At 42.5% G+C, this 27,892-nt stretch overlaps 1 protein-coding gene across 2 annotated transcripts in view; it reads left to right on the forward strand.

The window, feature by feature from the left end:
- Positions 1 to 6,573: 6,573 nt before the first annotated feature.
- Positions 6,574 to 27,892, forward strand: part of PPEF2 (protein phosphatase with EF-hand domain 2) — a 38,543-nt gene continuing 17,224 nt past the window's right edge. For both annotated transcript variants that reach the window (XM_038399068.2, XM_038399070.2), the window contains exons 1-5: positions 6,574 to 7,085; positions 13,371 to 13,400; positions 18,687 to 18,814; positions 20,872 to 20,929; positions 22,557 to 22,732. In XM_038399068.2, coding sequence (XP_038254996.1) covers positions 7,031 to 7,085; positions 13,371 to 13,400; positions 18,687 to 18,814; positions 20,872 to 20,929; positions 22,557 to 22,732 — 447 coding nt within the window. In that variant the 5' untranslated portion in view covers positions 6,574 to 7,030. The remainder of the gene's footprint in view (positions 7,086 to 13,370; positions 13,401 to 18,686; positions 18,815 to 20,871; positions 20,930 to 22,556; positions 22,733 to 27,892) is intronic.

A 27,892-nucleotide genomic window follows, 5' to 3' on the forward strand; every position in this document is an offset into this window, starting at 1 on the left:
AGTCTAGGAGGTTGAACTGCTGGATAAATTCAGACAGCATCTCAAGACCTGGACTGCTCTTCTGCAATCAAATTTAAATACAATTCATTGCGTAGCAAAATAATTTCCAAAGCAAATGCTCCCTTTAAAACATTGATTCACAGTGTCTCTTGCAACATTTTTGAATTGGTCATGTGAGCTTTTCCTACCAGAGCTTTATAGAAACATGTGTCCTTTATCTCATCATGCTGTAGCTAGCTAAATGTCGTTACGTACTTACCTACATGCTCTACTTTTACCTGGATAAAGGCACTGCAAGCTTTTCTTTGACCCAGTTTACTCAGGAGTGTCAGTTATAGAGCTAGTGTCGTAATTGATGTGATGAGAAACAGAGGGTTCCAGGAAGAATGTGGGAATAAAGGAGGCCACACCGATTTCTTAATTCTCTATCTATGTCACCTTAATTTGTAGAGCTGGCAGCTGCTCCTGCTTCTCATTCACATATCTTCTCATAACAGCCACACCCAAAGCTAGGGGACCAGATATTCATCTGGTGTAAATAGGCATAGGTCTACAGACTTTTTCTAGAGGTCTGCTGATTTACATTCACTAAAGATCTGACCCAGAATCTTTGTGGTTTATAGATATGATCAAATTACTCATTGCAATTAACATTTGTTGTGAATATAGCTTTTTCCCCCCCGTTTGCAAATGGATCCTGGTTTTGCAGATAGTTGTCATCTGTAAGTACCCACTGAATAGTTTATGCAAACAAATGTCAGTGTGGTTTGTTGCAAACAGTTTTCACAAACACCCAGCAGCAGTCTGGTTACTCATGAACATCTTAGAACAATGAACTGAACTCCGCTATTTTAATTCGCCTTTAGGTTAACTGCTGTAAATGAAGTTGATGGATTTCCATTCCATATGGCTAAATTCAGTGCCTTGCATAATGTGCAAGTACCTTTTATTTTTTTTAAATTTAGGTTGATTTTTCCAAGTGTGGAAGGGCCCCACAATTACCAAAGAGTTGCTTCTGCATATACAGTGTGACTTTTATAATGGTTTCTTCGGGCAGTCTTTTCATTACTTTTCCTAAGCAAGGGATTGCCACAAGGAGAGATGACATAAATTCACTGGGATTCAGTACAGGGATATTGGAAGAATGTGTATAGTGGTGGTGCTGAGAGCCATTGAACCAAACTGTAAACCCTCTATATGATGGAAACCACTTCAAGCCAGGGCATGTGGCAGCATCCCCAGCATCCTTATTTCCATCACCTATGATTCAATAAGGATTTTGCATCTATGTGGAGGATGAATCCTTTAGAACTGCAGTATACAAGGATGGTGGAGGAGGCTCCTTTCCAGTTCTCCGAATCCAGAATTTAGCTAGGAATGCAAAACTGCATCCACTTTAATTCACATTTGGTTAAAAATGCTATTATATTCCCAGCAAGCATAGTGGTCCCAGACAAGATGAGTTAACTACGGATTTTCTAGCTATGAACTGCCCTGTGCTGGCAAGGGTATCTGTATTATTTCGAAGCTTTTTGTCTGATTAATCCTAAAAGGAACCAAGACACAGCCATTCTGCAATTCCAGGAACCAGGAGCTTTCTCTTTTGGGTTTTAATTTGCCTATGTTCTCTGCACTGCAAAATCCTGACCTGAGCAAGGACCTTTCCTCCCAAAGTAGGGATTGAGTGGGAACTTTTTCCCCAGAGAAACTTTTTATGTTGCAAAAGGCAGCGGGACGGTGTATAAGAGCTGGTTGCTCAGTTAAGATGCGAGAGGCCAGCGTGCTATATTTCCCATCCATAATCCCTGCTAGTAATCTTAATCCATTTCAGATCTCTTGCCTTTTGTAAGAGTCACATGGGGAGGCTTTGAAAGGATCTCAAAACAACTGTGCAGTAAATAAATCCTAAGGTCTGTGCTCTCTTTGGGGACCATCACATGTGCTTCGTGCTGGACGTGCAAAAGGAAATGGGAATTTTCACAGAGTGGCTAAGGGAAAGATATGCTTGGAGAAGCTCGTTCATCATTTTAAGGCCTCAGATGGGACTGTCCAACTAAATCATCTCAGAGACTCTTGATCATATTGGGTGTCAAAGGCTGATTTTATAGATATATAAAATATATATATATGTGCTTAAATACGCACAAACAACAAACCACGTTTTTTAAAAAAAAACCCAGAGAGCTTTGAAGTGTTTATCCAAATAAATCCTTCTTTAAACTAGAGATTGGGGACAAGGTAAGTTCTCTATTTTTTCTTTCTTTGTAGCAGTGTCTTGTGTGGTAGGGTTATTAAATAACTCCTGTGGAGGAAAGTGGTCCTTGATGAAGTTCTTTGGCTTTTGGATATGTGAGACGGCAGTGTTTTTTAAGTGCAGTTCTCTTTGCCAATACCCCATCTGCTGCTCATGTGCAGATGACTGTGTTTATAAAACATAACCCTTATCAGCCTATGTCTGGATCCAATTCTACTGCAAACAGTGGAACACGTGTATTTGCTATCAGGAGATAAAGACAAGGTGTTGGGTCTTTAGTGTCAGTTACCTTTAATTTTTTCTTGTTGTTGGACTTTTATTTTAATCTTTTTTTTATTTTTTTTTCTTGCAAAATCTTAATTTGTGTTTATTGGTTGTTCGTAGATGACATGGTAACATCTTCCTTTTTACAGCAGGCTTGGCCAAATTCCATAGATGGTCCCACTACTTAGTAATACAGTAGAATCCCAATTATTCCAACTCCCCCTTGTCCTATCCATCCTATCCAGGAGTGCTGGAGCAATTTGTGTAGTGGGGGTGCCGAGAGCCAACGAACCAAACTGTAAACCTTATATATAATGGAAACCCACTTCTAGCCGGGGCGTGCAGCAGCACCCCTAGTTCCAGCATCTATAATCCTATCTAATGAGGTGCCAGTGTATGTCTATTCTGTTGACTCCCTATCTGTTGAATTCTGATTATCTGAGCTCTCAATTATCCAGGCATTTCTGCAATTGCCGAAGCAATTTGGATTCTGTTGTGTAAGCCCCATGTGACATATGTCCTGGGTAGAATTTTTCTCAGCTGTGTTTCTACTTTGTAATAATGCATTTTCCTGCACCTAAACAACATAGTGTTTTCGCATGATGCCTTAGATTCCTATAGCTATGGTGGCAAATTCTGTGCTGATTTACATCCTGGACAATCTCAGGGAAGTTCATGTAGCTGCTCAGTGCAAAACTGAGTCCCATAAAGTTTTATCAAGAATAATAATTCTTGGGTTGCCCAGGAAACTTTTAGCTCTGACTTGCAAGTTATTTCTTTTCTCTAAGACATGCTCTGACTCAAACCTTATTTCTTCTGAATCATTTGCCTTTTTAATGTATGTATATCCCGGGTGTTTAGAAAACTCAATGATAAGAATCATGACACCAAAACAAACTTGCAGATCTGCAAAGATTTATTGTAGTCTCAGTTTGATACCTGACCCAACAGAGGAGTATATATGCTGCATTGGTAGGAGGTGTGGACTCTTGTAAGACTTGTCTATATTTTAAGTACAATGATTATAACTCTGCTGGGCAGCGAAATTGCACGGTGCATATGTTTTTGTTTTTTCACGAAGACGTAACACTTGTACTGCTTTGCTGACTGGCTCAACCTGACTGGCAACGCAGTTGTCATTCTTTGGTGCTTTTGTTCTTTGTCTTCTATTTTTTCATCTGTTCGGCTCTGGTTTGAAGAGTAGGTGGGTGTGCTTGGTCATTGTGCAGTTTTTTATCACTGTTGCTTTGCTTTTTAATGTCTGTTTATTAGGACGGTCTCCGTACACTTAGACTGTAAACTCATTGGGGCAGGGACTCTCTCTTCTGTGTTTGTACAACACAACGAGGTCCTTGCCCAGGACTAGGGGTCCTAGGCACTTGGGTAATACGAATAACACAGCATCACAATTAGATGGAGAAACGAGATCCCATGCTGCGATGTTTTTGACTGTGCTATAGTTTTCCAGAAGTGAAGTCTTGTCCTTGGGGTCATGTGAGACCAAGCAGTGGAGGAGACCCAAGAGGGACGATCTGGCCCTGGCAGTAAGGTTGAGTCGATGTCTAGGATTAGATGGGAGGATGTTTTCCAGGGTGGCATTCTGGGATTAAAGCAGACTTCTGTGCATCCCGTGTTGGGGCTGGTGCTACTGCACTATATGGGTGGTGTCCCGCCGGTAGCGTTTGGTGTATTCTTTCCTCTGGCACCCAGCAGTGCCTCCCACCTCCAGCCACCCCTAAATCACCTGGCAGTGCCCCCTCCCCTCAATCACAGGTCCATGGCCCCTGCCTGCAGAGAGAGTGGGAGGGTCCGAGGGAGGAGGCATGTGAAAGGGATGGCGGAGGGGGAGGAGAGAGTCCCTGTTTGACCCGCCCCTTCCGCCACTCACCTGCTCTGCTCAGAGCATCCCACTTCACTTACAACCTGGAGAGGCTGCAGTGCAGCTCAGCCAGGGCTACTCGGGATAGCAGGAGGGTACCACCGTGCCCCCCCCCAGTGGTGCCCCTGCAATCAGCACAGGGCAGGGAGAGTCAGAAAATTGTACAGTCTAGACAGGAATGTCCAGGGGTCCCTGTTTGGCTGCTGCTGCCCCTGCTGGCTGGAGTCTAGGGCTGGCACCTCTCTGCAGTTTTTCCCCAAGGCCCCATGGTGGTGGGGATTTAGAGCTGGGTTTACAGCTGCTATATGCACAGCTCTCACTTCAGTGGTTTCGCACCTTTCATGGCACCAAAACGGAACTGGATTTTCCTATGTAGGTGGGAATAAGCTGTGCAAATGCCCTCTTATTGTAATGCCTTGTTGGCATTGTTACTTAGTGTTTGTGAATGCACGTGGCCAGTTTGGGGAGGCAGGTGCAGAGGGCAGGGAGAGGGAGAGGTGTGGGGCCCCCTTCCTCCAGAGCTGGGAGGAGAAGCACCCCCACAATCAGTTGATACTGTGCCTTTCAAAGCTAGTTGAGTTCTGGTCTGCTACTCCCACCATGAATCTCTCCCCTCTTTATTCCTCAGTCAGGTCCTTCCCTGCCACCCCCTGCGTCTCCTTCCTGACCATCTTTCTGTCACCCAAGAATCCCGTTGGAAGTAAACCCTATAGCTTTCACATTGCGCTGTCTATGACCAATGCTTCACCATCAGTTGAATGTGGGTGGCTGAGATGTTGCCAGGAATATTGCTGACAGAAATGCTGCATGTTCCTTTCATGGCAGATTCCTAAAACGTAGGCTCCTGTCCCACAAGCTTTTGTACTAAACATCGCAAACCAAAGCAGTGCATCTTCCATCCACTCCAGTCTCAGAAGGAATGGACAGGAACACCTTAGCTGTGTTAGCCTTCGGGACGCCTCTGCTCATTCTAGTTTCTTCTGTACCTGGAAGGAGTATGAGCTCATAGACTGTGTCCATGGGCTCCAAAATGAATGACAGGTTGGGTGATGAAAAAGGAATCCCACTGGCTTGGTTTTTTTATTGTTCCCCAGAGAGACAGATTTCAGAATTTGGCTGATTCCTGAAATCTGTTGCTGGCTGGGTGCTGTCAATATGCACCCTTGGCAATGGTGAGAATTAAAGAGAGTGGCTGGGATCCAAGAAATTCATTGATGGTATAATACTCCCAGGAGTAGAACCAGAAGGTGAAGAAAAGTGGTATTTATTTAACAAAGCTGATTATTTTCTTATGACAGCTAGTTGTTTATTTTAGACTGGTCTCTACTCCAGCTGTGATATAGCAAATAGATTTAAATGCCATCCCTATCCTTTAATTCCTTATAATTAGGGATATACCCTAGGGAGAGGGCATGCTTATGTATTTGCGCAAACACAGACACCCAATGGATGAATGATGTAGTGCAGCCCCAGAGTTATTTATTTTAATATGTCATATGTTTCTGACCTAAGACAGGTCCTGATGAAGGGAGGGGAGTATAAGACGCATACAAAGGCTTTTCTTGCCGACATGGTGTGCTTGGGGCTCGCTTTGCATCATTCTCATGCTATGACATCCCCAAACTCCCAAGGAAAAGTCCCATGTACGGAAATTTCATACGGTTGTCATCCCATATTTAGAAATGACTAAACTTGTTGAGTGCAAGGGGAATGCATTCCTTTAATTGCCCTGTTCTGACTAACTTTATTGTAGCGTCAAACTTTTGGTGAACTACCTGATCCCTCAACTCCACTCCACCCCTTGCATACACAGGAAATGCCTGCCTCCAGCCACCTTCTCAACACATTTTTCCTGCTTGCAGGCTTGTCTTGGACATTCTATCATTTATCTGCACCTCTGCAACCTCTGATTAGTCTGACCCTGCCATTCAGGGTGAATTTCTGAATGGACCCTTGTAATGTGCATTGTTTTCAGGTGAAAATGATCTAATTGTATGGCCTGTTTGTGGTTCTGATTGGCCTCAAACGAAGCTGTTTGGCCTGAATTTCTTAAGCAAATCATAAAATATGGTCTAGGGTGCATAAATATTTGTCTAACAATCTTTCACTTTCTATAAATCAAATCAAGATTCAGACTAGTTAGTCTTGTGGGTTACCTACTCTTCAGACATGGGAGCCTAAAATTAGACATCTACATCAATATATTGATACCTAAATATTGTACTTGTTTTAGGCACATAATGCAGTCTTGGCATGTAGGCACCTAACATTCTAAAACATCTCTGTTTAATTGAAAAACAAAAAATTTGCAAAATTTCCTTCCATATATCTGACGTGAAGCTTGGAACAATCAAATTGGTGACCATGCCAAAAGAATCCATCCCAGATTGCAGATGTATAGTATGTTGGGAAAATTAGATGTCAGGGTTATATTTGAATCAAGATAGACCACCTGTAAAGCTGTGGCTTCTGAACCTTACTGAATATTAATATATTCATGATTGTCTCCCAGTAGCTTTGGGACACAGGGTACCCATCCTGATTCTGACTGAATGCTCTTTCCAGTGCTTGCTTACTTGATTTTCATGATGCTGTATTTATTTGCAACCCCATAGAAACGTTGTTTGGCGATCATGGGATGTGGTAGTTCCACAAATGCCTATTACTTCCTGCGGAAATCGGAAAAAGGTGAGTGTGTCTCATAAAATATTTCAGTCTTTCCTAGGGGATTATAAAGGTCCTGCTAGAAAGTCACAAATATTCAGCATAGAGATGCATCAGCTGTATTGCCTGATGACATTGTGTGGCTCAGTTGTATAGTTGTGTCCCATAAAAACAGACATTCAGTTCCCAAGGAAGATAATAGTAAATAGCTTTTAGCTGAAGCTGAGATTAAAGGCAGCCGAGGCAAAGCTGTAAAGCAAAGCAAATCTGTTGCCCACGTTAATTTGTCAGTTACTGGTAAAGATGCACGTATAGTGCTCTCATGCTCTGATAGTGAGAGCTGTGCTGGCATGAACACTACTTTTTACAGACTTTGAAACTGAAACCAAAACGAGGGCTGGTTTGTGCAGTGGGTTTGCTAAATTAAACTGGGATGATGGAGAATTAAATGCTTTGGCTCTTTTAGAGGTTAGATTTTGGGGTTAAGCAGGTTGACAGTGTCTATATTAAATTGTGTTAATGCAATGATCTTCTTGTCTCGTCACTCGTGATTGAGTTTGACAGAGTTCGATTTTTAGTTTTTCTAATTAAAATTGATCACATCAATGTTTATTGTTGAGGTTTTTTATTTTTCTCTATTTCAGTTTTCACAGGTATTGCCATCACATAGCTGGCATCATGAAACTAATGTGTATTTGTAGCTCCACTATAGTATAAACTGATTTTTTTGTTTATTTTGGAAATAAATTAAATAAAAAATCAGTTTTTCAACAGAATGCATCAGTTATCTAAGACTACATAACAGTATTAGAATCATTTTGAAAAAAATCAGTGTTTTGATTTTTATTTTTTAAAGATTTTTTTTTTCTAACTGAAACCATTCAGCAAAACAAACACAAATTATTGCAATGTTTTGGTGGCACCGAATCTGCATTTATTGCCCAAAAACAGTTTCGGTCAAAAAACCTTGCCCAGCTGTAAATACAATAAGGCATCTAGATATTGATAACCATGGTATCTTAAATTCAGTGAAGTCCATATATATTGTTAACCATGTTCTGTATGTCCCTATGTGTTCCTCCACATTCCCAAGTAATCTCGGTAAATGCAGCCAGTATCTTACGTAAGTATTTTGTTTGCAGTGTTGTTATATCCATGTCAGTCCCAGGATATGAGAGAGACAAGGTGGGTGAGGTAATATCTTTTATTGGAGCAACTTCTGTTGGTGAGAGAGATGAGCTTTCAAACTTACACAAAGCTCTCCTTCAGAGCTGTGTAAGCTAGAAAGCTTGTCTCACTCACCAGTAAAAGATATTGCCTCACCCACTTTGTCTGTCTAATAAGTATTTTCTAAACATTAGGGTTCGGTTAAAGAGCTCCATGTCACACAGGGTGCTGCTGGTAGCACAGACACAATAGATACCTTGTATGTTCCATGTGCAGGGGTACCCCTAACAGAGCATCTTTACATCTTAGACCTATAATCAAGGCCCTGTCCACTATGCAGCCATGGTACTTGTTGCTGAGTCTATCACATACCCTAGAATCATGCTTCAGAATCTTTGTTTTAACTGTAATTGTTTCCAGCCGTTATGGTTGTGACAGTCATTTGAAAGGGTAGCTGAGTGTACACCTGTTCAGCACTGTCTTCCTGAGTCCACTGACAAGCTGAAATACTAGCTCTGAGTGGCGACAATGGCTTCATTCATTTCAAATGTCTGTTGACTCTGAAACCTATAGATGACACTTTAAATAGGAACATTACTAATTTCACTGGATCAAACATCCAGTTAATGTTTATTCCGCAATCTCAAACTGCATCCCCAGCTGCCAAAAGACTCACATGCCCTGTACCCTGCTGTCAAAATAATCAGCTTCCTCCTGCTGACTTCCCATGCAGCTGCGCTTGTCAGTTAAAAATGAGATCTGTGAGATGCTGAAAACTAGAACATAAAATGGAATTTAATTTAAAATAAGTAAAACAGAGGAGACTGGTCTGAGTGTAATACTCATTTTCAGATTTCATTAATTTAAAAACTGCCTGTTATTTAATGAGACTGTCACAGAATGTGTCTGCCACATCAGAGTACTACAGAACCAAAGGTGTGGCTGTGTGGTTCAGACCCAGCTTGCTGCAGCATATACAGGGGCTTGTATATAACAAACTGAACATAATCTTCATCTTTTCTTCAGACAAGGAATCTGAGTTTTAAGCTATGCATGTGCAACTAAGTACTGGATCTGTTATTTGGTCCAAATTGTCCCGTGTCCACAAAATCCATGTGGATTCCCTGCCTCTGCAGCTGCATTACTGGCTTTTCCTGGACCTTTCAGAAGCACTGCTACAGAGCTGTGTGGAAAGGGATTAGGGGCAGAGCCAGATGGACATGTATCATCTTCCACCAGCCCCATGGCCATTCTACGGGCAATAACCCTGCATTCTGTGGAATCACCTGGGAATGTTTCTGTTGGAAGACATGGGCTGCAGAAACCTTGGCAGTATGATTCCATTAGATCCATGCTGCAGTGGAACCAAGAAGGAGGCAGCCTGGACAGGGAGCCCAAGAAAGAGTACAGAGGGCCAGAACTGCACATGCATCTCAGAGGATCCACTGGGACCAAGCCCCTATCCATTTCCCAGCAAGGCAATCTCTGATGGAACAGTGGAGAGGAAGCTCCACAAGAGAAACTTCAAAATGTCATTTCAAAGTACTAGATCATTTTCCACTTCTAACCTGAGTCTCTAAGATGGGGAAAGCACCACTATAAAACCAAAACCCTACAGCCTCCCCTTGTAGCTTTAGTGTGAAATTCCCCCTTCTGATGCTGTTATAATGAACAAGAAGACCAGATCCTCAGCTGGGGTAAATTGGTGTAGATTGAGGCCACGGAACTTCGCTGAGATACACCAGCTGTGGATCTGGCACTCTGGAGTTCTTCACCAATTCCAGTTCCCATTTTAATACTTGATTTTCTTTTATTTGAAGGCCATTCCATTCATTTAATATGGACAGGATCTGTTAGACAAATTTTCAGTGAGGAATCCACACGTGCAGTCTGAGTCTCTCTTTCCCTTCTTTTCAGGCTTGAGATCATTGCGTAAGCTGATCCAAAGCTCTCTGAAGTTAATGAAAGTCTTTCCTGGTGGACTTTGGATCAGGATCTAACATCTGCCTTTTTGAAGCTGGTTCTTTTTTAACCATTTGGGGCTTTCTCCATTTTTAATTCGTCCGAGAGTTTCACACTGCAGCCAGAGTCCCAGCATATGTCTGAGTAAAATGTAACCAATTTGTTTTATTAATGCTACAACAGGCCACCAGGAAGCTGCCTTCTCTCTCACATCCTACCTGCTGCTGGTCGGTTGGCTTGGCCTCAAACTGATCCTATGTCTCATCTGCTTTTTGTATGTTGCCTGATGCTCCAATGTGACATTTTGCTGAGCAATGTGTAAACCCTGTGGCACATCCCCCAAAGGACAGAATGGTTTTGTCCATTTGTCCTCGTTGGGAAGCAAGGGCATTGTTGCTTGCTTGAACTTGTTCTCCTGAGCACCCCAACTTTCCTGAATGTTTGAAATTATGGATTGTGAGACGCGCCTATTAAGTAGCCACTGAATGGGGGTATAACCTTTTGTAGCTCTGACCCCTCCGCTGACTGAAGTCAGAACTAAACTCCAGTCTCTTCCCAGAAGGTACTTTATTACAGGGTGTCAATAGAAAATGTAATCTTCAGGGTGTGAAGTGGGAATGGAGGAAACCAAGGCACTTGAAACACTAGGAACCAGGCAGAAAATAAGACATTGAGGTGCTTTCATGTTTTCCTTAAAATGAATGATAATTGTGGTCAACCTGGAGAGGGTGAAATCTTCCATCTTGCTATACACGGTAGGGCCAGAGGCACTGGAGATGAATGAGGCATACAAGTGGGAACATGAAGGGGACTCCAGACTGCTAGACAGTTATCTAGGGTTGCCAGTTTTGGTTGGACGAGTTCCTGGAGATTTCATCACATGATATAGTCTTTAAATAAAGATTAGTTTTCAGTTCCTGGAGACTCCAGGACAATCCTCAGCAAAAATGTCACTTGTGCAAGGGTCTATTTTCTTTTAGTATGGTAACTGTATTATTTGGGAAATACAGTAGTATGTGACTGTCGGTGAAGACTGCATTGCAATGCATGTGCACAAAGGGGCAGTGGTGAAGATGTGTATGGTCTTAATGTTGTTATTTCTTGACTTTTGTTATGTTTAGGTATGTAACCTTAATGTTTAAAATTTAAAACGTTAAGTTTAAAATTTGCCAAAATAATGCACCTTACTTCATATTTTTGTTGATCTATCTTAAAGTTGCTAAGAATCATAAATCTTCACTTAGGGTAGGGAACCCACGCTGTTGATTGATCTACTTTTGAAACTGTGTAGAGGTTTGAAAGTAGGGTTTCCTTAATTACACAGGCATTAAATTAAAATCAGACAGTGTATTCAACTACCCATTCGTATTTCTAATGTGCTCATCCCTGTGGAATCTAGACAGGTTGACATTCTTCCAGGGAAGTTTGTTTAAGGGATACTCCTGAAGAAGTCCTGAAGATGGGGATCAATATGAACATCAAAAAGATAAGGAATTGGTTAAAGGGGAGACTGCAACGGGTCCTACTGAAAGGCGAACTGTCAGGCTGGAGGGAGGTTACCAGTGGAGTTCCTCAGGGATCAGTTTTGGGACCAATCTTATTTAATCTTTTTATTACTGACCTTGGCACTAAAAGTGGGAGTGTGCTAATAAAGTTTGCAGATGATACAAAGCTGGGAGGTATTGCCAATTCAGAGAAGGATCGGGATATTATACAGGAGGATCTGGATGACCTTGTAAACTGGAGTAATAGTAATAGGATGAAATTTAATAGTGAGAAGTGTAAGGTTATGCATTTAGGGATTAATAACAAGAATTTTAGTTATAAATTGGGGATGCATCAATTAGAAGTAACGGAAGAGGAGAAGGACCTTGGAGTATTGGTTGATCATAGGATGACTATGAGCTGCCAATGTGATCTGGCTGTGAAAAAAGCTAATGCGGTTTTGGGATGCATCAGGAGAGGCATTTCCAGTAGGGATAAGGTTTTAGTACTGTTATACAAGGCACTGGTGAGACCTCACCTAGAATACTGTGTGCAGTTCTGGTCTCCCATGTTTAAAAAGGATGAATTCAAGCTGGAGCAGGTATAGAGAAGGGCTACTAGGATGATCCAAGGAATGGAAAACTTGTCTTATGAAAGGAGACTTAAGGAGCTTGGCTTGTTTAGCCTAACTAAAAGAAGGTTGAGGGGAGATATGATTGCTCTTTATAAATATATCAGAGGGATAAATACAGGAGAGGGAGAGGAATTATTTCAGCTCAGCACCAATGTGGACACAAGAACAAATGGGTATAAACTGGCCACCAGGAAGTTTAGACTTGAAATTAGACGAAGGTTTCTAACCATCAGAGGAGTGAAGTTTTGGAATAGCCTTCCAAGGGAAGCAGTGGGGGGCAAAAGATCTATGTGGCTTTAAGATTCTACTCGATAAGTTTATGGAGGAGATGGTATGATGGGATAATGTGATTTTGGTAAGTAATTGATCTTTAAATATTCAGGGTAAATAGGCCTAATCCCCTGAGATGGGATATTAGATGGATGGGATCTGAGTTACCCAGGAAAGAATTTTCTGTAGTATGTGGCTGGTGACTCTTGCCCATATGCTCAGGGTTTAGCTGATCACCATATTTGGAGTCGGGAAGGAATTTTCCTCCAGGGCAGATTGGAGAGGCCCTGGAGGTTTTTCACCTTCCTCTGTAGCATGGGGCACGGGTCACTTGAGGGAGGCTTCTCTGCTCCTTGAAGTCTTTAAACCACGATTTGAGGACTTCAATAGCTCAAACATGGGTGAGGTTTTTGTAGGAGTGGGTGGGTGAGATTCTGTGGCCTGCGTTGTGCAGGAGGTCAGACTAGATGATCAGAATGGTTCCTTCTGACCTTAGTATCTATGAATAAGTCTCATTTGAGTGACCAGATTTGGTTATTAATGATTTCAGACAAGGTGAAAAGGGCAGTATTTTATTCACCATTGATTTGGGTTTTATTGAATTGTATTTGCTACAATGAATGGGCATATTTTAGTTTCCGATTACCTCTGTTTGGGTTTGCTGAGCAAGCAGAGTTATATCCTCTAGTGAATAGTTACATGTTTGTGTGTGTGTCTGCCGTTCAATTTATTACTCAGATCCCCATAAAATGTGAGAAAATCTTTATTTTCTTCTTTCTTTTTTAAATCAGTACAAACACTGCCAGATGCAGCTCACCCAGGTAAGTTGGTTGATTAGAACACATGACTTTTTCAGTTGTTCAATTGTAATAATGTATAAAGCAGCACAACAAAACAGTCACTTACCTTTTGATACATTAGCAGTACTAAATAATGCACATGTGATGTTAGATGCTCAGTGTATGGTCACTATTGAATCTTTTGTGGACTTAGAAGATCTGGTTTTAAATGTAAATGACTGGTAACTCAACTTTCTGTCTTTGCTGTTTTTAATGTACAGTGGCTTTAGAGAAAGAGGGAAGGACTGCTTTACGTAGGGGGACTGGGTTTAGATTTCAGTCCGTGGATTCAATTTAAGATAAAATACCTGGAATATTTTGCCCCAAGTATTTAAGCTGAATGTCTTTGGATATCAGTGTGGAACATGGGTAGATCCTGTCCCTGAGGGAGGGATTGTTACCAAGGGATTTTCCTGGCCCCATTGATGTCAATAGTGAAAGTCCCATTGACTTCAGTGGAGTCAGGCTTTCACTCTTGAGTCTGGTCCAATCTGTGCCACTGATTTACTCTGTGACCTTGGGCACTTCTCTTTTAGGTGGTCCAGCTATATAATACATATAGTACTGCACCTGAGGTCATGCAGGCATCATATTATCTAATTGCACCTGTATATTAGGCAGTTTATGTTGCCGATAATTCTGCCTGCAGTTTGCCAATTTGTTCAAGGTCCTTTCTCTTTGTGATTTGACACCATGGCCTAGCACAAACAAACTGTTGATATAATTTTCCGAGACCGATTTTGTGGTAAGTCAGATGAATCATGGAGCCAGATCTTCAGCTGGAGTATAATCAGAATAGGCCCTGATTTATACCAGCTGAGGATCTGGACCATGATTTATGAGTCTCTTTTGCTTGCTTTGCGGACTCTGTGGAGGGCAGATAAAGGCCTTAAAATGTGCATACACGAGCCAGCTGCGGGTGTTTTATTGCAATGTATACACACCCTAATGCACTTGTCTGGGGGTGGGTTTATTTTTGGCCCAGCTGGTAGATTTATGAAGCAGCTGTCTGTCCCGCAACCCAAGCTGTCAGTGAGGAACAGTGTTAAAAAATGCTTTAAGCCTCAAGGTCTGGAGTAGGGCCTAAAAATAATGAGTCATTGCGCATAACAAAGAAGGAGGTGTCGGATGATGGAGGCGGCTGCTGAGATGGCATGGATTTTCCCAAAATAATCCCACAGGCTAAATCAGGTCAGGAAATCAAACTGGCAAATTTGTGTGTGTGTGTTATATAATTACCCCCATCCCCACTTAAATTAACTTTTGATGCAGGCCACTAAAAGCTAGGATTTTCCAAGGTGTGACTAGGTTTTAAATACCCAGGATAGGTAACATACTGCCCTGATCTTAGACTCCTGCAGTAACTAGCCACAGGAGGAGAGAGATTTACAGTGTCGGACGGTGGATTGAGCATGGGGCAGGAAGCCAGGAATTCCTGGGGTTTGTATCCCTGCCCTGCCAGTAAATTGCAGTGTGACCTTGTGCAAATCACCTGGCCACATGTGTAGTATTGTCCTCATTTTACTCTCAGGGTGCTATGAGCATTAACTAGTTAATGTGTGTACAGTGCTTTGAACTCAGGGCTTTGTTCGCTCATCTATGGAGTTGGCAGACTAGCTGGCGAGTGGTTCCATTCCTTCCTCTACAGAGCCTCTGAGGCTGGCACCCCACAAGGCCCCCACCCCAAATCTTTTCCAGTGCTCCACAGGGTTCTGGTCTGCCTGCTCTCCTATTCGTTGTTCAGGAGATAGTGAACTGATTAGGGCTGCAAGCACCATTAATATGCTGATGGTGTCAATCTGTGTCTCCTTTGTATCTGATTTGCACAGGGTGGTGTCCTTGCTTTCCCAGTGCCAGACCAATGTAGGGACTTCTGTGAGAGTGAGCTGGCTGGATGAGTGCTAGCTGACTAGGGAAAGACTCAGAGTTCGAGAGTTTGGTTGGGATGGTGCCTGTCCTGTCAATGTGTGCATACACCCATTCCTGGGGCCCATAGTTTCGGGGGAATGCTGGACAGGGGTCATAGAATATCAGGGTTGGAAGGGACCCCAGAAGGTCATCTAGTCCAACCCCCTGCTCAAAGCAGGAAAAATTGGGGATTGGTCCTGCTTTGAGCAGGGGGTTGGACTAGATGACCTCCTGAGGTCCCTTCCTGACATTCTATGATTCTTTGCCTTGGTGTGGCAGCGTGAAGGGGCTGAGATGTGCATCTGTGACACAAAGGAGCTGGTCCCAGAAGAGCAGCACAGGGGCCCAGATCCTCCAGCGTATTTAGGTACCTAATTTAGGTCAGCAGTGTGTCCATGGAAAAAATGTTGAGGTCCGTGGTAATTTTTAAAAAAATTGAGTGACATAGCCCCCCCCCCAGTGTCCGTCACTAAGTGTGGTAATTTTGTCAAGTGTCTGTCACGCAACATGGTGGTGCCGACCCCTGATTCTGGGCCCTTTATTGATCGTAGTTTCCCAGCTGGCTTCACTGGGTGGAAGTATGTTTTCCCAACTAGGGACAAATACGTGACAATGGGCTCTTTAATCTCACAGATGAAGGTTGGACAATGTCCAGTGGCTAGAGGTTGAAGCTACACAAATTCAGACCAGATATAAGGTGTACGTTTTTTAACAGCGAGGATAATTAGCCATTGGAATTATTTAACAAGGGTGTGGGGGGGGGGAGGGAGTTTCTGTCGCTGGCAATTTTAAAATCAAGATGTGATGTTTTCTGAAAGATCTGTTCTAGGAAATCTTGTGGGGAAGTTCTGTGGCATGTGTCAGACAGGAGGTCAGACTAGATGAGCACAGTGCTGGCCTTGGAAGCAATGAATCTGCCGAATGTGAGGATTGAGATCTCATCTCTCCTGTGTGTAATCTGTCACTTCCAGCTTGGATTACTGCAGTGTGCTCCACGACGGGCTAACCTTACAGACTGCTGGGACACTGCAGCTGCTGCAGAACATGGTTGCCTGCAGGTTGGCCATAGAGATACATTACGCTAACAGTCCAAAGGCTGCACTAGCTTCCTGTTTGCCCCCAGGTGCAATTTCAGGTGTTCATTTTGATCTTGAAATCTTAGCTCAGGTTGCGAGGACCGAAACCTGAGCTATCTGCCTCCACTCATGTCCCATTGCCATGATGAGATCAGCTGAAGTGCTCTTACTAACAGTCCTTAGATTTGAACAGTTGAGGTTGGTAGCCTCAAATTCATGCTAACCCACTAGTCTGAGGTCACATACGTTTGCAGCCATTTATAGGGCAGTGTGCAAAGTGTATATGTTCATTGTGGCTTTTGACTGTGATGGATTACAGTAGAACCTTGGAGTTAGATCTGACCAGTCAACCACACACTTCACTGGGAACCAGAAAGTATACAATCAGGCAGCAACAGAGACCAAAAAAAAAAAAAGAAATACAGGAAATAAACAGGGCTGTGTTAAATGTAAACTACTAAAGATATCAAGGGAAAGCAGCATTATTCTTTTGAGTAGTAAAGTTTCAAAGCTGTATGAAGTCAATGTTCAGTTGTAAACTTTTGAAAGAACCACCACAACGTTTTGTTCAGAGTTAGGAACAACCTCCGTTCCTGAGGTTCTACTGTACTTACGATGGGTGTCTTTGTTTTTAGGGTTGTTCAGGATGTTGCCTTTGTGTTCAGGTTTTTATTAGCGCAGGGAATAGCTGTAAATTCAGGGATTGCTTAATGAATGAATAAAATGCAAAACATTACTGATATATGCGTGCTAAGTAATAGCACGGTTCATTGGCCGGAAGCATGTTTCAAACCCAGGCGGTGGCTTTTGTGAGTTCCCAGTGGTTCTGGGGAGTAGACGCTTGTTTCCTATACAGGAATGCATGGGTTGGAGGCTCACCTCAGAGTGAATGGGCAAGACTCGCCTACAAAAATGTGCTGAGAGCTAGGTTAAAGCAGAGGTAGAGATTTCAGGTTTGCTTCATCACTGTGTTAGGCCAGTTCTGTGTCAGTGTAACCCTTCTGAAATCGGTGGTGACAGCTGTGTAAAACTGGAGTAGCAGTGATGAATCAGGCCCTGTATTTATTTGACTTAGAGCAGGCAAAGCCCAGCTTTGTGAAGGTACTGGACAGGGTTCAGGCCTGGGTTCAAATCCTGGCTCTGCCACAGACTCTGTGACCTTGAGCAAATCCCTATATACTCCTATGGCCCAGCTCCCATCTGTAAAATGAGAATAATGATACTTGAGAGTCAAGTGGAAATTGTCTATTTAGAGTTAAGCTTTTTGAGGCAGGATTTGGTTAAATAATAACCATGCCATGAGGAGCCACCAGGGAGAGCTAGAAGTGTCTTGGGAGTCTCTGACAATAGACAGAGCTCTATGGGATCAGACTTTTCTTTTATGACAGTGGAGAAAGTATTTCTTAGTTAGGATTTACCCAGAAGAACAACTGATAATATCATGTTAACATCTAAGCTGGCTGGGAAATTTTCAGCAAAATGATTTTGGTTGGAAAATACCCATTTGTTGACGTAAAAACCTGTCCGTTTCAACTAAACTTTCTCTGGGAAGGTTTCCCGAGTCCGGGATGGAACTGAGAGTGAGAGAGAGACCCCATAATAGCCAAGAGCCTGGTGGTTTGGGCACTCACCTGGGATGTGGGAGACCAGGTTCAAGACCCTGCTCTCTCTGATTTGGGGCAGGGTCTTGAACCTGGCATCCCGCATCTCAGGTGAGTGCCGTAACCAGTGGGCTATTGGCTAGTCTCAAGTCTGTCTCGTTCTAGGGATAGCTCAGTGGTTTGTGCATTGGCCTGCTAAATCCAGGGTTATGAGTTCAATCCTTGAAGGGGCCATTCAGGGATCCAGGGCAAAAATTGGGGATTGGTCCTGCTTTGAGCAGGGGGTTGGACTAGATGACCTCCTAAGGTCCCTTCCAACCCTGATATTCTATGATATTCTATGAAATGGGAAAAGATCTTAGTTTCATCCTGATACGAAACCAAATGCCAGAATGGAATTCTCTTTTTCTGGCTAGCCCGAGTTAATTCTTTCCTACGATTCACTTGTGAAGGAGAAAACTCCCTTCTTTCCCTGCATGGCTGGGAGGGAGAAGAGCACTTGCCCTGGTGCTGAGATATTGCAGCTCAGCTCTCTGGTTCTGTTCTTTGTGTCACAGCCTTCAAGGCCGCTGTCCTGATCCAAAGATCCCTTCTTTCCCTGCATGGCTGGGAGGGAGAAGAGCACTTGCCCTGGTGCTGAGATACTGCAGCTCAGCTCTCTGGTTCTGTTCTTTGTGTCACAGCCTTCAAGGCCGCTGTCCTGATCCAAAGATGGTATCGACGCTATGTTGCCCGGCTAGAGATGCGCCGAAGGTGCACGTGGAGAATTTTCCAATCCATAGAGTACTCCTGTGAGCAGGATCAGATCAAGGTATGGTGCTAAAGAGAAGGAGACAATGGAAGCGTGTGCCCTCTGTCGTTGTCATCTTCATAATTCTTATTGGGCCATGGATGTGCATAGTGCTTTGCAGACCCACACAATCCTTTCCCGGAGAGGAAGGCCCTGGGATGAGACTTTGGAGACCTGGGTTCAGTTCCCAATTGTGCAGCAGGCTTTCTGGGCAGCCTTGGGCAAGTCACTTACTTATCCTCTGTGCCTCTGTTCCCTATCTGTACAATTGGGATAATACAACTCTTGTTGTCTGTTTAAATTGGAATCTTTTTAGAGCAGAGACTGTGTGATGTACAGGGCCTTGCACATGCCATCTTTTAACATTTCATCTAAATCCAATGGGCCCTGATTGGGTTGAGGCCTTTAGGAGCAACTGCAATAAAAATTGATCAGTGATGAAGACAAAATACAAGCTCCACTGTATGTGTGTGGGCGGAGGGGAATGGATGAGACGAGGGGACGAGAAGGGTGACTGTAAGATCATGTGGTAGGAAGGTGAGTAATATGCATATTTAGAGACTTCCACAATTGGGTTTTAAATATAGAGGAATTTTTTTCGCAAGCTTCTCTGTTCCCCTTTCTTATGTTTGTTCTCTGTTCTGCCTGAGTAGGCATGAGCTGCATGACACTTCCTGCCAATGAGTGGGTGGCATCTTGAGGCTTTTGTGGTAGACATCTGAAGGCTATTTCTGTGGCTGTTTGGCAGGGAAAGCTGTCTCCTGCAATGAAATAGCAGCTCCTGATCTGCTGCCTCCTTTATTTATATTTCATACTTGGTATGAGTTGATATCTGTTTTCTGGTAAGGTGTTGACGTTCGTATGGCTTCGTACCTCCCTTCTGGCTCTTTTCATGTTGACTTTCTTTTGCCTGTTAGTCCCCATTCGCTTGTATGTGATGGAAGCCAGAAATACTTAATCTTGAAGTCATGGGGAGCAAATGAAATGGGACAGGATTGGGAGTAATTTGGTAACCTAGCCTCAGGTCACAGTTCCTCTCTGAGGGTTTATGAACACTAGGAGGGAAGCCAGATGAGCTCTTACTTCTTAACTTGGCTCAGCATTTTCTCACCTGACTGCCTTAAGCAGATATTTGCATCTTTTTCTTCAGCATGTGAGATATTTTAGATCAGAGAAACAGTAGCTGAAGGGAAAATGGAAATCTGGATAGACCCTCAGAGAGGGATGCTATGATTTCTTATTTTCCATACCCCCACCTGCAAATCCCTTGAAATAAAACAGGGTGGAGTGAAGCAAAGGGAGTCTTTGCATGCACTCCAGAAGCAGTTATAAGGTAACGCTCATCTTCAGCCTGATCCAAAGCCCCATTGACATCAGTGGAAAGATTTGCACTGTCTTCACTGGGTGTTGAATAAAGGGCTTCATCCTTGGTCTGCAAGGGCCAGATATTTTTTTTTTTTTACTGTTCAATACCCAACATGCTTCCAGTGGGCTGAACTCATCTGAAAATCTGGCTGTTAACAATTAGCATTAAATTGGAAAGATGGTTAATTAAATATCACTTGACACAATGTATAATTAATTAGTGGATCTCTCCGCAGCGGGATATTTTGAGGCAAACGGCTCAGCAAGAGTAAAAAAAAGATTGGTCTTTTATATGAATAAGAGTACATTGGTAGTTTCATTGCCCAGGGTAGAAATGAGCAGGATTATCAAGCCACAGGTGTCACAGTATAAATTAATAGCCACCTAGAGCTCATGGAGAATTCCCCCCCCCCCCCATGGTGTAATACTGCACAATTGGCTACATTTTGTGGGTTTTACATCTTCCATGGAATTAGTTTACATTGGCCTCTTTGGGAAAGTGGATACTGGTCTATATAGACCACTGTTCTGCTCCACAATGAGAACAGGTGTGACCGGATTTGCTATGTATACAGTGCTATATGCAAAGGAGGTTGTGGAGGCCTAGGTGAAAAGAGGAGCTGTGTTCTGAAGAACACTCTGCGGTAGAGCTTTCAAAGCTTTAGCTTGTGTCTTAGGGTGAATAACATGACTCTCCTTCTTCTCTTCTGCAGCTTCACAACTTCTTCAGCTACCTTATGGACCACTTCACACCAAGCAGCAGCAAAGAGAGTAAGCCTGTGTATTCCATACGTAGATATGGTACTTGTGGCACTGAAGGCTGCTCGCTCAGTGCAGGGTGTGGAGAGGGAGGTGGACTCACATGGCTCAATGCTGATACTTCTAGCTGATTAAGGAGTGACGTTACAGGGATCTGAAGGGAGATCTGTCTAGATGTCAGATGGACCCATGACTACAGTGCATGCGTTAGACAGACCATGATTATAACTCAGGCCTCAGGAGTTTGAAGTGGGGTCAGGAGTCAAATAGGGAGATCCCAAGGGGGATCTGGAGCAGCCACTACCCCTCTAGGAGTTGGAAGGGGGAGTAAAAGTACACATCCATAATATTATTGTAATAAATAATAAAATAATAAAATAGATAATAAAAGAGCTTGTCATTGTCAGATGTTCTCTAACTATAATAATCAGGGTCCTGTGGATTCCATGGTTCTGCAGCTGCAGACTCCACCCTTGGAGAACTTGCTCCAGAATCTTAGTTTTGTTTAAAAATATTAAGTTTCTAGCCCTCATGGTTGTGGCGAGAACTGTAAAAATATGACTGCAAACGAATGCAGTGCTGCCTTCCTGAGTTGATAGCCTGAAAACAGTAGCTCTAAGGGGTATGGACGTCCCAGTTTCCCCCAGTGGTACGTTAACTCTAACTATACAGGTAACATGTCAGCATTAACTATTTCACTGCTGATCACTTTAGCAAATACATCCAGCTGATGTGCTTATCCCATCATCTCAAAGTGCCTCTCTCACTTAACTGGGTGCCCCCAACTTTTTCTCCCCCAACAAATCCTACAACATGATTCTGTATTGTCAATACATAATACATTTGGGCTACACTGAAGATCTGGATACAGAAGAGTAAAATACATTGACTATTATATCAAAATAAATAACACAAGAGACCCTGCCCTTGTTATACCATTCATTTTCACATTTAATTCTGGGGAGAAAAAAACACAAAAAATTCACCACAGACTGGCTGCACCAAAATGCTGCAGAAATCAGGAGGGCTTTTAGAAAGAGCATACTGGACCTTGCCTACATCTAGTCAGAGTCATATCTAGAGCTGCATGGACATTTTTTGTTGAAATATTTTTTTTCTGTGGGAAATCCCATTTTTGTCAAGATTGAAACATTTAAAAAAAACGTTGATTTCAGTGAAAATTCCTGCGGCGAGATTTTTTTTTTTTTTCAAAATTTGAAAATAATTTCATTTTGGAAAATGTCCGAGTTTCCTTTCAGATGTCTGAATTTCATTTTGGAATTTCAAAATGAAAAGTTTCCAAAACCTCAGAGTTTTCAGAATGTCTGTTTTTTGGGAAATTTCAAAAATAGTTGTTTTCGTTCTGCATCGGAATGAAAAGAAATTTCAAAATGTCAAAATTTCCTCCATGCAGCAAATTCTGAGTTTTGACCAGGTTGAGTTCCCTCCTCTCCTCCTAATGCAGACACAATGTAGTTTCTAACCTGATTATGTGCTTTGGAATCAAGACTAAAACATTGAGAGGAGCCTACTGAAGGGTTTTTCTCGAATACCCCTCCAGCCTAATGATCTTTAGCAAGTCATTGAAATTACACATTGGGCCCGATTACCCTTTTTTTTTTTTTTAAACTCCACCCAGGGGACTTCATTAGCCGCATGTTGACGGAGGAAGAAAGCTACAAAGACACAGAGCTGGAAAAACTCTGCGACTATGAATCAGTAGAGGTGCCAGATTCCTACACTGGACCCCATCTCTCCTTTCCACTGCTGCCTGATCATGCAACTGCCTTACTTGAAGCTTTCAAACAGAAACAAGTAAGTACTCCCAAAGGGGGATTGTAGTGGTTCCCTCTCATTGTACTGCCATGGAGGTGGGGTAGTAGAAGGATAATTCTCGGGGGTGATCTGCCTCTTTTTTTCCAAACACGTGGTCAGGAATATGAAGAGGAAATTTTTGAGAACATCACCTTCTTTTGCTCCGTGGGCCCACAGAATCTACATTTGATTATTCTGGAGGCTGCTGACCAAAAGGGCGAACAGGATGTTAGGAACTGTTAGGAAAGGAATAGAAAATCAGACAGAAAATATCATATTGCCACTATATAAATCCATGGTGCACCCACTTCTGGAGTACTGTGTCCAGTTTTGGTCGCCCCAGCTCAAAAAGGATGTAGTGGAACTGGAAAAGGTTCAGAGAAGAGCAACAAAAATGATTAGGGGTATGGAGCAGCTTCCATATAAGGAGAAATTAAATAGATTAGAGCTGCTCAGCTTGGAAAAGAGACGGCTAACGGGGGATATGTTAGAAGTCTATAAAATCATGATTGGTATGGAAAAATAACAAGTGTTGTTTACCCTTTCACAGAGTACAGAAACCAGGGGGTACCCAATGAAATTAATAGGCAGCCAATTATAATACAAACAAGAGGAATTACTTTTTCACAGTGCATACAATTGTAGAACCTGTTGCCATGGAGGTTGTGATGGCCAAAAGTATAACTGGGATAAAAAAACATCAGTCTAAGTTCATGGGTCATCAGTGGCTATTAGCCAAGATAGACAAGGATGTAACCCCATGCTCAGGGTGACTCTAACCCTCTGACTGCCAGAAGGTGGGAAAAGACTGGGTGGATCTCTCCAAAATTGCCCTGTTGTTTACCCTCCCCCTGAAGCCCTGATACTGGCCACTGTCATAGACAGGATATTGGGCTAGATGGACCATTGGTCTGACCCAGTATGACCGTCCTTATATTCTTACGTTCAAATTTTTGGCGGGTGTAAACGGGCACTGCTCAGTTAAAATCAATAGAGTTGGATCCATTGACACCTGTAGAGACTTTGGCCTTACATATTTATCCCTGTTTGAATGGGGAGGTGAGCATCTGTTTACCAGTGAAGCCCTCTTTGTCAACTGATCTAGGAGCAGCTTTGAAGGGAAATCCATTCTTCTTGGCTGGAAGATGGAAGCTGTTATGCTTATAAGAAGCACATGGGATCTTTTTCAGGGGAAAAGGCAATATGCCGTGTTTATTGAAGATACAACAATTAGCATATGCATTCAATCACACACACACACACCCCCACTCTCCCGCCAGTCCATGTTATAGTTACCAGTCCAGAGTCCGGATCAATCTAGTGGCCAGCTTGGTTGATCACTGATAGGGAGGAGCCGGGTTCCGTTGTTCGTGATATGATGCTTTGGGGAAGTCTTGGCAAGATGAACCCAAAGTTTCATGGCAGGGCCCCCTGATGATATAGTGATTTTTTTTTTCATCAGGACCATTGAGTTTTGCACCGTCATGCTGTAATCAATTGTTGTTTGACGAGTGCTAATTTTCCTAAATTGTCCTTCTCATCCTTTGTCTTGTTCTTTCATCAGATCTCTCAGGGAGTTACCCCATGCTGGTTTTGATCACAGCTATATTGTTCCCATTGATAGGTGCCTGTCACATCTTTAGAGTCGTCAATCTGCCCTCCTTTGACATTTCAATCGGGGTGTGTTGCAGCCTCCTGGTGCCCTTGCGTCTGTCTTTGGTTCCTCCCTAGAACATCTGGTTTAGTGATGGCCTTCACATTTCTCTCTTAACACCCATTCCTCATTCAGACACAACACAATATTGATTTACACAGAACATTTTGAATGGGAACATCAAGTTGCAATGCAAAAGAAAAACAGTCATTGCATTTTTTTTTACTTATTTTAAAATTCTAAACCTACAACAAATTGGTGACCCTCAAAGGTCTGTTACTGCCTTGAAATCGGCCCAGACACAGATTCTGGCTGATGCATCTCTACCAATGGTCCATTAAGCCATTCCTTTCTGCTATTCAAAAAGCTGGCTGGCAGGATATGGTCAAATCATACATCAATACATTTAATACATGCTACATTATTATTTTTTATCCTTCATTCTAAATTATACAAAATACAAACATAAAATCCTACTACTACATGTCCCCCTTTTGACCTCTGAAGAACAATTCTTGAGTGGGTCATATTTTATACAACTGTTTCATAGCAATATACTGAGAGGCAATTTGAGCTTGTGGTTGTAATTTAATAAACATTCTTTTTGTCCAACAGCACATACAACACATTCCTAGCAAGCAAACACAGGACAATATTAACACAACTAGTAATGGGTGAAACATAATAGACAATATGCCCTTAGAGGTCGGGGACCAGCCGGTAAAAACATCTTACCAGTGATAGCCTGTCAGTTCTTTTTCAGACCTAGCAATTTTTAGCATTTCTCCATTTGCATGTAATATTTGAATGACATGCTTCCCTATATCCCTCTGTGTTTATTGTAAAAACTGAGTCACCTTTGTTTCTGACAACAAAACAGTTAGATCGTGCCAATTCAGGCCAAGGGTAACAGAGAAATTAACCGGAGCGGCGGTTATAGTGCTCTGTGCTTCTTCTATCTTTGGTAAATAGTAAGTATGATTGCTAGTATACAGTACGCGAGCATTACATCTACATTCTTTCACTAAGGGTTGACTAATACTTGCATCCTTCCAGATGTAACACATACACATTATTCGTTGTACAAAACACGTGTCACATTTTCTAGTTTGTCCCATATGCATGTTCCCAAGGATGTGTCCTTGCTGCATGGTTCTATGGTGACAGTTAGGGACAAGCACACCCATTTCTGAGGGCTCCACTCCGTACACCCTCGGGTGTCCAATAATTTCTTCTCTTTCCCAGCCCACTGACCCATAAGCTGGGGTAGCCAAAAGGATCCCATGATCAATTTTGGGAGCGGGCTCACTTTACATATTTCTGTCTCCACAGACTGTGGATGAGCAATTTTTACAATAATTTCACCTAATAACAAATCAGATTTAACCATGCTGGAAACATATTGCATCCATTCACGTTTGTAGGTGTCAAACAAGGACCTCTTCCATTGTTTTAAAAGATGCATTAATACCTGTACATTCCCAGATATTACCCAAAACAGTTCGTGTTCAAGTGATGCTAAACTAAGAATTTGCATCTCAGTACATCCTATGGCCAAGGCAGTTGTATTCCCTACTTCTGTTTGTTGTTTATACAGCAGCCAGGAGGTAGTGGTCAACCATTCCATGTTGCTTTTAGGTTTCCCAGGCCTATTTGAACCAAGTTCACAGTCATAGCTGCCTGCTTGTGAATGAGACTGTCTTGCAGTTGTGGCAAGGAACTTAACTTATTCTTAGTTATCTCCAGGTCTACAGTATTCATAATTCCTGCTCCAAAACCAGCTCTTCCTAATATGGTGTCTGACATGTTGTTTTGCTCGGCCATTGGGGTGTTGATGTGTTTTTATCCAGGCCATTAGAATAGGAAGGGGGTAGGGTGAACATTTGGGTTCCAATTTAGACACGTTCAACTGAGTCCAATCCGTACCAATGTTCATTTTTACTAATCGTGGATTTAACAAGACTTCTACTGGATCACACTGAGTCACCATCAATTTTGGTTTCTTTATCTTAATTGGGGTACCTCTTTTGAATGCATAGTCCCTGGTCCAGGTTCTGGTGCATGTGTCCGGGAACCATAGGCTCAATTTACTACGGGGTATTGGACAGTATCCCACAATAATTCTTAGTATTGTCCCTGTCTTAACAGACTTATCTCATTGATATGGTAATCTTGGGTAGCTGGAACGCCAGTTGTTATCCCCATAAGGACCTTCTGTTTTAATCCCTATTTCCCAGTGGATTGGTATTCCTGTGGTTTTTATAAAGTGAACCTTAAATCCCACTTCCCCTTCCCAGAGATTATACATAGGTATTTCCTTAGGGTTTTAAGAGTTGGCTAGTGTTTTTATCATACCATTCCATGAGGATTACAGGTAGGAATCCATGATTGGTTGGCAGGGAGTGAATTATTCCTTAAAGATTGGCTTATGAACAGGGCTGCATCTTCTCCCATGATCGCTCTAATTATCTGGGCACTAAAAGTTCCCAGAAGCAGGTAAAGCCAGACCTTATACTGGAGTCTCATTTTCTGTGGATTAAAATTCTGACGGTTAAGCAGTGCCTCGTGCTCAGGTTCCGGGATGTTCTTTTCTGCAAAGAATTCAAACATCATTATTTATGTGAACAGTTTAATTTTTGAAACATGGACCCATTTCAGTTTTCCATCTTTTTCAATGCAGTATACCAATGGGCTAAGGCAGTCCACTATGAAGTAAGGGCCTATCCATTACGATTCCAGTGAGTGACCCCTTTTCCCCATTTTAAGGTACATGACTGGGTCCCGTTTCCCACAGGGCTGCCTTTGTGGGCCTCTGTTTCTGAATTTTGTTCATGTGTTTGATGGCCTGATTAACCCTATACTGGAGGGTGGTTTTATCTTCTTGTAACTGTTTGAGCTGTTGAAAATAATCATGTTGAGTTATATTAGAACTCTCTTCTTGACCTTGTACTAGATAACTAGGATCAGTCATTAGGCTCATTGGATGTCCAAACAGAATTTGAAAGGGTTGAATTTTTATCCTTAGTCTATTACTGCTGTGGATGGCAGCCAAAATCAGAGGCAGTTTATCCGGCCAGTCTTTTCCTGTGTGATTTACTACCTTCTGGAGCACTTCCTTAATAGTAGAAAAAAAAAAAGAAAAGGAGGACTTGTGGCACCTTAGAGACTAACAAATTTATTTGAGCATAAGCTTTTGTGAGCTATAGCTCACTTCTTTGATGCATCCGATGAAGTGAGCTGTAGCTCACGAAAGCTTATGCTCGAATAAATATGTTAGTCTCTAAGGTGCCACAAGTCCTTCTGTTCTTTTTTGGGGGGGATACAGACTAACATGGCTGCTACTCTGAAACCTTCCTTACTAGTGCGGTTCATGCGCTTGACTTGTCCTTACTGAGGCCAGTATGGTATTTGGAGCTTTTGTGTAGTTCCCAAGGCTTGTATCATTGTTGTAAAGATTTCTCCTACAAAGGCTCCCCCACTGTCAGAATCTATCATTTCAGGGGTGC

This window comes from Dermochelys coriacea, chromosome 4 (assembly GCF_009764565.3).
Source record: "Dermochelys coriacea isolate rDerCor1 chromosome 4, rDerCor1.pri.v4, whole genome shotgun sequence".
Taxonomy (NCBI): Eukaryota; Metazoa; Chordata; order Testudines; family Dermochelyidae; genus Dermochelys; species Dermochelys coriacea.